Source organism: Acanthisitta chloris, unplaced genomic scaffold (assembly GCF_000695815.1).
Source record: "Acanthisitta chloris isolate BGI_N310 unplaced genomic scaffold, ASM69581v1 scaffold3544, whole genome shotgun sequence".
NCBI classification, from domain to species: domain Eukaryota; kingdom Metazoa; phylum Chordata; class Aves; order Passeriformes; family Acanthisittidae; genus Acanthisitta; species Acanthisitta chloris.
Genome location: NW_008670794.1, coordinates 303 through 11,100, shown reverse-complemented (window position 1 = coordinate 11,100; position 10,798 = coordinate 303). Strand labels below are relative to the sequence as shown.

The 10,798-nt window shown below is 41.5% G+C and overlaps 1 protein-coding gene across 1 annotated transcript in view; it reads right to left on the bottom strand.

Moving 5' to 3' along the window:
- The window catches only part of LOC103801387 (FRAS1-related extracellular matrix protein 1-like), a gene marked incomplete at both ends in the record, with an annotated part of 17,719 nt that extends 7,786 nt beyond the window's left edge, over positions 1-9,933 (bottom strand). Inside the window, 8 exons of the mRNA XM_009073799.1 lie at positions 467-675; positions 1,208-1,375; positions 2,446-2,536; positions 3,351-3,547; positions 4,105-4,247; positions 4,919-5,259; positions 7,752-7,887; positions 9,825-9,933. Of these exons, the coding sequence (XP_009072047.1) occupies positions 467-675; positions 1,208-1,375; positions 2,446-2,536; positions 3,351-3,547; positions 4,105-4,247; positions 4,919-5,259; positions 7,752-7,887; positions 9,825-9,933 (1,394 nt within the window). The remainder of the gene's footprint in view (positions 1-466; positions 676-1,207; positions 1,376-2,445; positions 2,537-3,350; positions 3,548-4,104; positions 4,248-4,918; positions 5,260-7,751; positions 7,888-9,824) is intronic.
- Between the last annotated feature and the right edge of the window lie 865 nt (positions 9,934-10,798).

Sequence of the window (10,798 nt, the reverse complement as noted above, 5' to 3'; positions counted from 1 at the left end):
AGTCATGTCTTGTTCCCACAAATAAAGTGGTAGAATTTTCATCTCTAGGTTAATCACTGTTAATACAAGCTTTCTTGTAAACTAACCAAATTTAACAAACACGCAACTTCCTTAAAAAAAAAAGACTGGCAACCATTGCCTTCTTCACAGGAAATGCATGGCTGAATAGAGAATTTTTCCCATCTACATGGGGAAGTGCTTTATAGAGAAACCCATCTACATCAGGCATGTGTGCAAACCCACATCCTGGAAAACACAGCAGCTAATTCCATAGTGGCATTGCAGTCCCAAGGCTCAGCCAGCAACCTTGTCCTGGCACAGCTCTGCCAGAGCTGTGCTAGCAGAGCTGTGCTATGGTGAACATTGCTAGCTGCAGCCTCTGCACCTTGCACCACTTCACTGCAGGCTTTTGCTCATTGGACTGAGAGACTCAGCCACCACAGAAGGCAGTCACCACTCTTCTAACCTGACTGCCATGGTACGCAGGTCCCCACAGGAAATCCTGTCCCCTTCATTCATGGGAATGCCATCCAGCTCCACCACCCCATGCTGAGGCTGTCTCTGCAGGAGCAGAAGGAGATGCTCCTGTTTTGTGTCCACATCAGAGATGAGAATGTGTCTCTCTGTAACAGGGGTCAGGCCACCTTCTTCGACTTTCAAATGGTTTGTCAAAACCTGCAGGGAGGAGAAATGCTGAGCTTTCTTTTCTACTGCACCTCCAAACATAAACTGAACATGGCAATTCCCATTTGCTCTAGTATAAGGATTTGCGACACCTTAAAAAGCAAAATGCCAAAGCCTGTACTCTTTTCTACCTTATTAGAAAACCCTAGGGAAATTACCAATATTGGGCCATAATATGTGCATCCCAGTTCTGACCCCATTCATGGAGAATCCTAACCTCCTGACATTTGTAAACAACACAGAGAGATGCGGCTTTGCTCACCAGGATATGACATACATGTTTTTGAACAGATACACAGATGCTAAAGGTCTCAATTTATTCAGCACAAAAAGTCACCTTGCACACTCACCAGACTTCACCTTCCACTCCCACATCCTAATGCAAGCTATGTGCATGACATCAGAACCCTGATCCCTTGGAAGATTTCTTTTTTATCTCAGTCAACTCAGGATACCTCTGCATTTTTGTTTCTACTCAAAGCAATTTCCAAGTCCTTCCTTCTCACTTTCAGCACCACCCTACCTCTGGGGCTTGATTGTCCACGGGAAGAATTGTAATATTGAAGCAGATCCCATACAGAGTGCCTCCATGCTGATTGCTGACAGAAAAAATAAACTGGACTTGCTGAGGTTCAGGTCCAATGTCCTGCAGTGGCGGCATGTAGGCAACTTTCATATAGTTCACAGCATGCTAAAAAAAGAGAAGAGGAGTGTGTGCAAGAAGATAATGGAAGTATTCATAATGCATGACATTGGAAACCTTTCTCATCCCCTGGGTAGATACTATCCCACCCATCAAAATTGATTCCAGAAATTTTGCATGTACGCTTTAGCTGCTAGCAATACTTTTATTAAATGCATCTTCAGCTACAAATTAGGTGAGTACAGGTTCAAATACTCAAACCTGTAGCAAAAAATATGGACACGGTTCATAAGTGATCGCAGAGATGGTGGACATAATTTCTTGATGGAGCCCTTTAAAAATGCTGGTCTGGGGATCTTTTCTAACTGTGACTTTAAAATAAACAATTCATCAAGGCATAGATTTTAATATAACATCTCCCATGGCAGCTGAATTTACCTTCACTAATGTGAATAGTAACTGCATGCCCTGTGTCCCATGGTGAGTGCAAGCCAGTGAGTGAGGCCAGAATAATCATCCAAACCTTGCATCCAGACACCCATATTAGGCATGTAATTAAGTATCTGGAGGCTCAGAGCTCTCATTATGGTACTGCAACAATCACCATTATGCACCCTAAACCATACAGCAGGATATAAAACAGGACACTTTAGTAATACTCATTTGTCAAAGTACAGAAGCGCAAAAACTTAACAACAAAATCTTGGAAAAGGCTTGTTCCATCCTGTACTACATCTATTGGTGGAGACACTGAGAAGAAGCAGGAAACTGTTCAAGGTCTCATTTCCACATTTAGTGTATTTTTTCCTTCCTCTTCATGTGAAGAGGAGCCCTTCCTCTTCCTCATCATGTGAAGCCAAATGCAGCCTATCCTAAGCAGCTGCAGCCCCTGCTGATTTTAGGAGAGTTGTATTTACATACTGCAAAACTGAAGCACGTGGAAAGTTTGTTTTAAAAGCTGCTATTGAAATAGCAAAGTTCTGAGCTTCTTAAGCAGAGCTCATGATGGTACTGCTTCTCAGTTTTCACCTCTTCATTTCCCGGGGAAAAAAAGCTGTATACTTGTAACTTTTTTAAATCGTTTAGAACTGGGTATGGTATCAGGTTACATAACAAACCTGAGTAAATGACCGCAGTGCAAGAGCATCAGGATCCTTGACCAGCTTGGGGATGGTGTCCACCATAAACAACTTCCCAGCATCTGAGTGGCTACACAAAAATACGTATGTCATGTTCTGGCTAGCGATACCAAAGAACAGGAGACAGTCACATAGCTCAGTCTTGCATTTCAGATTAACTTCAAACTCCCAGCTGCATTGAAAGGAAAAAGATTTTTCTTTCTTCTATCCTTGTTGAAAACTGACCACAAGAAGTATTTTTCTAGATGGTCATGAAAAACTATTCCATACCTTATAAGCGAGCTCTGGGATTGCTACAAATGTCACTATGCACTAGGAACTGCAGTGATAGGGCAAATGGTAGTGAATTCAAATGGAAGGAGGGGAAATTTAGACTAGATATTAGGGAAGAGATTTTTCGTGTGAGGGTGGTGGTACACTGCAACAGGTTGCCTGGCAAGGTAGTAGATTCCCCAGCCCTGGCAGTGTTCAAAGCCAGGCTGAATAAAGTCTTAAGCATCCTGGTCTAGTGGGGAGGTGTCACTGCCCATGGCAGGGGATGTTGGGACCAGATGATCTGTAAGGTCCATTCCAACCCCTAAAATCCTATGATTCAATTCTATGATTCTATGAAAAGGAAAGAAAATATTTTAGATGCTTTCCTGCTTCTTAGTTCTTCCTAAAGTTTGGGGGGGTTATGTTTTTTGTTGGGATTTTTTGATTGTTTTTTTTTTATTACTCTCTTGCTTTAGGCTCTAGCTCACCCTTAATCACCAACAGGAAAGCTGCATCCAGCTATTGTCACCTGCACCTTTAGCAAACAGATGAAGAACCTGAGGCACAAGCATGTTACTGCCACTGAGGCTGCCCTGTCACATCTGAAAGGTATGTCAGGTCACACCTACCCGTGTGTGCAGGAGAAAAACGGGGAAGTGGTTATGGTGTATGTGAGCTCCCTGTCTTGCTCTTCCACATCTATGAAGTGGAGATGTTTCTTAGTTAGGTGAGCAATCTCAGTCTCTTTAATAACCAGGTGACGAGTCACTCCCGGGGCTTCTCTGGGTGGCTGATCATCCACAGGAATAACATGCACCATCATCACCTGAAATTGGGAAGACAGTAAAATTGGCAGCCATTCCTCTCAGCAAAAGATGTCAAGTATCTGTTTACAAGCATGCACACAGAAGTAAGTGAATGACTGGCATATAACATAAAGGATGTGGCTGACAAGCCATATCATAAACAGATGAGTAATGGAGGTATACAACAGTTAAATGCAGAGCTTATGTATCTTAGTGATTTCCCTGTCAATTAAATGCAAAACTAGTATGTATCTTGGACTCCTGGCTGAAATAAATAGTCTATTCTCAGTTGACTTCAGAAGGGCTGTTTAATTTGTTTGTACTGTCTCCAAATATAATGGCTTTTCAACATTTCATTTTACAGTGTAGGAAAAAGTCTTTGTAAAGTACTTGTCTCTTTGTGTCCAGGAACGAACAAGAAATAGCTCTGAAGAACCCTGTTTGTGGAGATGACCGTGTTGTTGGCAAACAGAAAAGATCTATACCAGTTTGATTTGAAAGCCTGTCAGAACGTGTAAAGTATCAGTCATTTGAAGGAAAAATTCAGGAAACTGCCAAAGATGCTTCAGTTTCATACCTGTGGCTCTGAGAGATTGGGAGGGTCATGGCTATCACACAGCACAAACTCAAGGGAATCTTCAAATACTTCTCCTCCCAAATGATGATAATAAATTATTCCATTAAATAGATCACTCTGAAGAAAACTGCTGACAGCATACCCTGTTGAAGAATATATCTTCTATTGAACAGTGTATGATTTTAATAATACATTAAAATTATCCATTAGTTGTGCAAGTAACTGGTGACGCATAACATCCTCTTTTTCACCCTAACCAGGGTAAATCCTTTGAAATGTTCTCTCATTGGTGTCCACATTCTCTGAAGATCATCAACTCCTTTTCCATGTAACATAAAGGTCTTTCAAAAAAGGAAGAAACTCTGGAAACTGGCCTAAAGCCCTGTTCAGAAGTCAGAAGATAACCTGCATGACTAGCAGCCTCTGCAGCTTAGCAGAGGAATTGAGTTTCGTCGCATGGAAGGAGAGCTTTCTCCTCGTTTAGCTTCATTAGCATCATCTGTTAGCTTTGAACTTGCCAAGGATCCTTGCAGGTAAACTAACTTCTGACTAGCCCAGCTTTTCTGGAGGACAAAAATACTGTAGGAAAATAGACTCAGAATGGAGGAATTATGGGAGAAATTATGTTCACAGGTACAGGTATCCTAGTGCAGAGACTGACATTAATTAACGATAGGGTTTTACAGTATAATGAAAGAAGTCCAAATTTGCCACAACTTGTCCTGAGACATTTATATTGTCTAATTGTATTATTTATTGTATTTTTAAAAGGAGGAGACAAAGAAAGCATGCTATTTTGGTTGTGTTTCATTACCTAGCACGTTTGGTCCTGGTTTCTTCATGATTTCTCCAGCCTGTGATGGCTTGGTAATGTTGAATAGTATGTAATCATCACTGGAATCCATGTCAGAAGCATGAAGCATGGAGCCCTGGATGAGGATTGTCTGTCCCTCGTGAACTTCAATGACCACATTGCTGATCAGAAATGGAGGACTGTCATCTTTAGGGAGGATATTGATTGGAAGCTTGTGCCGAATACTGTGGGTCCCATCAAAAATCCTAAATACCACAAAGTCCTTAGTAGAATCACTGTCATCATGATGGTAGTGAACAACTCCAGCCTGAATGTCAGAGACTGTGAACATGAATCCTTTCCTTTCTGTCAAAACAGTGGAAGACAAGGCATCAAAAAATGTGTGGTTCAGCCCAGAAGAGAATCTTTCCACCAATATTTATGTTATTAAGGAAGAGAGAAGACCAGAAGCACAAAATCAGTTAGATTGGAAGGGACCACAGTGGGTCATCTGGTCCAACCTCCCTACCTAACAGGGTCACCCTAGAGCATGTGGCACAGGATTGTTCTTGAATCCCTCCAGTGAATGAGAATCCATGACCTCTCTAGGCAATCTGTTCCAGTGCTCAGTGACTTGCTGAACAATGCATTTCTAACCAGAAAAATAAAATGTAACTTGTAGAATTGTTTGTGGAATTTGGAATAGTTAATAAGAATGCAGAATTTACAACTGTGGCAGCAGAGAAAATCCTCAAAATGTCCATTGCATTAAAGGTAACTGGAGACATCAAGAATGTTTAATTGCAACTATTTCCACTTTAATTTTGACCTCTACTTTCTTATCAGAACATTTTACTTGTATTTTAAGCATAAAGGAGAATATGCTTTATAATTAAAGCTGACCATTTCATTGCAAGTGAAAAACAACCTTTGTGGGTTTTTTGGTATGTTGAGGTTACTGCCTATAATAAGACAATTTTATACCTCTCCCTCACTCGACATGTTTTGTGTATAGACAAGTATTCAAGGAAGTTGTAAGTTTCAAGAACTGCAAGCTAGTGATGAAAGATATTATCACCCCAGGGCCTTCAAGGAAAAAAAAACCCAAGCATTTCTTCTGAGAAACCCTCAGACACAGCACACAACAATGGGACTGCTACCATGAGATAGGCCCTGCAGGCACAGCTGGTCTGCTGCTCTGGGTCCTGCAGACCACCCACTGGTTGGCTGCACAGTACTCCTGTAACACCATCTCTGGGGCTGAGCCTGCCTAGCACTGCTGACATGACACAGTTCCTGTCTGTAGCTTTACAGGATGATGATCTTGCAGACACTAACCTCCTTGGCCGTAGTTTCCTGAGATGAAAGGTATTTCTGAATAGTTTCTAATTCTACTAAATTCCAATACCACCTTCCCTTTTTTTCTCTAAATACTTGATTTATATCTCTGAGCTATACATTCTACATGAATACGTTTACTATCAAAAAATCCAACATTGATAGTGGCAGCATCTTATCAGTCTGCCAAGAGCAGAGTTACTTTCATTCCATAACCATTCCCCCAAGTACTGTGCTGACTCATGGACTACAGAGCTAAAGTAGTGATATTGATGAGGCAGAAAGCTAACGAATTAGAAGTCTAATTTAACTGCCAGTTTTTGAAACAAACCTCAAAGCTGCCAGTAAGTAATAATTGTATCCAAATGTTGTCTGTATCTGCCAGCAAATCAAAATCACTTGGTATTCCTTGACCAGCAAAGTTATGGAGCAGGTCATCTTGAGTGCAATCACACAACACATACAGGGCAAACAAGGGATCAGACCCAGCCAGCATGGGTTTAGGAAAGGCAGGTCCTGTCTGACCAACCTGATCTCCTTTTATTGCCAGGTGACCTGCCTAGTGGATGAGGGAAAGGCTGTGGACGTAATCTACTTGGACTTCAAAGCCTTGGATACCATGTCCCACAACATTCTTCTGGAAAAGAACTTTGCCCATGTGGCCAAGAAGGCCAATGGAATCCTGCCTTGTATCAAGCACAGTATGGCCAGCCGCACTAGGCAAGTGATTGTCCCCCTGTACATGGCACTGGTGAGGCCACACCTCAACTATTGCATCCAGTTCTGGTCCCCTCACTTCAGGAAGGACACTGAGGTGCCAGTGCAAGTCCAGAGAAGGGCAACAAAGCTGGTGAAGGGTTTGGAGCACAAGTCATATGAGGACTCGTTGAGGGAGCTGGGGTTGTGTAGCTTGGAGAAGAAAAGGCTGAGGGCTGACCTTATCAGTCTCTACAACTACCTGAAAGGAGGTTGTAGCCAGGTGGTGGTTGGCCTCTTCTCTCAGGCAACTACTGACAGGATGAGAGGACATAATCCTAAACTGCACTAAGGGATGTTTAATTTGGACAATTAAGAAGACTTTTTTCACAGAAAGGGTGATCAGACGTTGGAATGGACTGTCCAGGAAGGTGGTGGAGTCACTGTCCTTTGAGGTGTTTAAGGAAAAACTGGATGTGGCACTTAGTGCCATGGCCCAGTTGACATGGTGGTGTTAGGTCATAGGTTGGACTCGCTGATCTCAGAGAGGTTTTTCCAACCTAATTGATTCTGTGATTCTGTAATCTTCAAGTGAAAATGCCATGACTACATTCACCTAAGTCATGGCTCTCAATGAAAGCATAGGTGATTAATATAAAATTTCAGCTTTGGGATGTAAAGGTACATTAGGAAAGTAAATTTTTAATATTCCTGTTTTAATCCCTGTGTTGCAGAATTGTAGCAAGGGAAAGTAGTCAGCAGAGAGACCAGAGCTGTTGTGTTATCATAGAGATTTTCCAGTCAGAGGAGTGGAAATGACTTACCTCTCACTGTGAGCCGTCCATGCTGTAGGCCATCAACTGTGACCAAGCGAACATTTTGGATGTCATCGTTGTCTACAATCTGGAAGTGTTGCCATGTGATGGGTCGAGATTGCCCCTCTAGGAGGTTGAGACCTGCAAAGGGCAGAGCGTTATGTCACCAAAGCACCTGCCACATTCGAGGCTGTCAGCATCTTACACTTCTAGAGGTGTTTGTAGCCAGGAAAACTACCCAAGAGAATGTTTAATTCCATCTACACACTTACCTGTGACATGCATTCCAGTGGAGGTTCAGGTTGGATAATATGAAAAATTTCTTCATTGAAAGAGTGGTTAAGCGTTGGAACAGCATCTCCAGGGAAGTGGTAAAGTCACCATCCCTGGAAGTGTTCAGAAAACAAGTACACATGGCACTTTGTGATATAGGTTAGTGGCCACAATGGTATTTGGGTAAAGGCTGGACTTGATAATCTTGGAGATTTTTTTCCAACCTTAATGATTCTATGATGCTGTGATTTCAAGGCCAGCTTAAAAGCCTGATAATAGCTTCTGATATATTTGCCTTGGTTAACTGCCTTTAAGAAACCTTTTTCAGAGAAATAACCTATTCTGGTGTTGTGAAATACACCTAATGCAGGTAGCTTAGTGTGCCCTGGGTGGGGTGAAATGGGTGGATCCCCTGGCAAGGAGCCATGAATGAGCACAGACCCTTTGCCTAACAAAGGGCACAGGAACCTGTGGCACTGGCTGGCCACGGGGTGGCCAGTCACCCAGAGACTCTGCAAGACCAGGTGAACAACAAGAAGACCCCAGACCAAACATTACCATTGGAACAAGTACACAGAGTGTGAAGACATAAAAGCCCAGTGATTCCTTTGTTCACAGTCCCTCCCTGGAGACACCCAGCTTAGGCTGGATTTTGTGTTGCTGCACCAGAGTTAAACTAATAAAGACACCAGACATCTGTGACTCTGCTATGGGAAACCCAGGATCAAGCCAGTAAGGGAAACTTGTTCTATGGTGTGAATGTAGTGTGTGTAGGGAGTCAAGTGGGGCGAGCATCCATCAGCTGACTGGAGTTGCCTGTTGTGAAAGGGTTTCAGTCCCATCAGTTGAAATCTTGGGTGTTGCAAGTGTGACTCCCAAAGGGCACCTGAATGGTCAGACAGGAAAGTCTGACCTTACGTTTCCTTATCATCAGGTTCCAAATTACCTGATATACTAGAGAGATACATTTCTGAACATTTGCACAGAATGGAGCTTTGCAGTTGAATTTCACAATATCTGAAAATGGACACTCAGCTCCCTTAGTGAGTCTGCATTTAAAAATAAATATTAATCTTCCCGACAGAGGACAGTATTCCTTCATTTTACTCTGACAGCCATTTCAGATGGAGTATCTCTGGAAGACATGAGGTGCTTTTTTTTCTCAGCTCCTTCCTTTTTCTACTGTGAGGTGAGTGCACTTTCTCTGGTGTTAACTTCAAGACATGTTTGATCTTATACGTTTGCCTTTTGATGATCGAATATCAATGTACATTTCACTCTAGATGGAAGAGTCTGTCCCCTTTCCAGTCCAGGTATTATAAATCTGTTTGAATTATCCTTAACCCTGAAAGGTTTCAATGCTTTAAATGAGTGTTGGTTCATGCCTTCTTTTCCTAGTTGTTCATTTTTGCACATTTTCGATTTAAAAAATGCCACAAACCTTGGTCTTTCCCACGTGCTACCCTACTACTCCTATTCTATCATGTATTTGTCTTTACCATTTATATTTTTATTTTATGTACAGTTAATTATTAAAGAAAGCACTGTATAAAGAAATCCTGATTTTCCTGTAACTCCCTTTTCCCTTTATTTTTCATTCCAGTTAATTCCTTAGATCTTTTTCAAGTTGTTGTAACATGTTCCCTCCAAAACAGATAAAAAAGGGGAAAAAATAGATATATGCTCCTTTGGTTTAATGATCTTTAAATTCCAGACATAAATCTGCATTCTAGAGCTTTGTCAAATATCTGTGTCAAAATGTTATAACTTCTGTAGCAAAATAAGCTGAGCAAAAGAGATGTCACCTGTATTCCACGAAACTCGAGGGGCGTTTGTATCTGTTGTTCTGATAGAAAGCTGCACAGTTATTGGTAAACTCCTTTCAAAGTAGAAGTCATGAACTTCAAACTCCACCTGTTGTGAAAACAGACAAACTGTTTATTGAAAAAAAATAGTCCCTGAAAGCCACCTCAAAACACATATCTTGTGGTCTTTCCTGAGAGATCTTACAGGCTTCTGATGATATGTTAATAAACAAAAATTAATGCAGTGTCTAAAAAGAGCATTTGAAGTTCTGCACTAATCTGAGTATCTTCCTTCTGTGCTCTTCGCAGTGAATGTTGTGAAAGTTAGTGTGCAGTGTGTGGAAATTAATGGGAAATACAAGCATTTTCACTGTTGTTTGGGGTACAGTTATCTCAGCAATTAATATAGAGCTTTTTTAATAATAATAATAAAAGGAGGGAGGGGCATTTCCTGCTCTTTTAACTTATGTAGAACAAAAACAACAACAACAACAAAGAAAAGGAAAAGAAAGATGATACATGGACTGACATGGAAAAAAATTTAAAAGAAAAGAATTTAAACTCTTGAGTTGTCAGACTCTTGAACTGTCAAATTCTTGAACCATCAAATTCTTGAACTGTCAAATTCTTGAACCTGCAGTCAAACAGTGCTGAAAGCAGGACAGAGACAAGGCACTTAAGGAGCAGGTAGGTAGGAGGTCTGATCCTCACACTAAGGAAACAGAAAGAAAGGAGGTTCCTGTGACAGCTGAGGTGAAAAAAGAGACAAGCATTGTCAGCGTCAGGTGCCAGTTACTGTTCCTGTTCTGCTGCTTTCCTGTCCATCCTTTCTCCAGCAAACCTTGCTCTGATTTTCTGAGTCCTCAATTTCACTGTTTAAGCACCAAACAATCATTGTGTTTTGTTTGAGTAATTGCTTAAATATCTTATCAGATAGTTATTTCATAACTTACTCCAGACCCTGCAGACAGGAG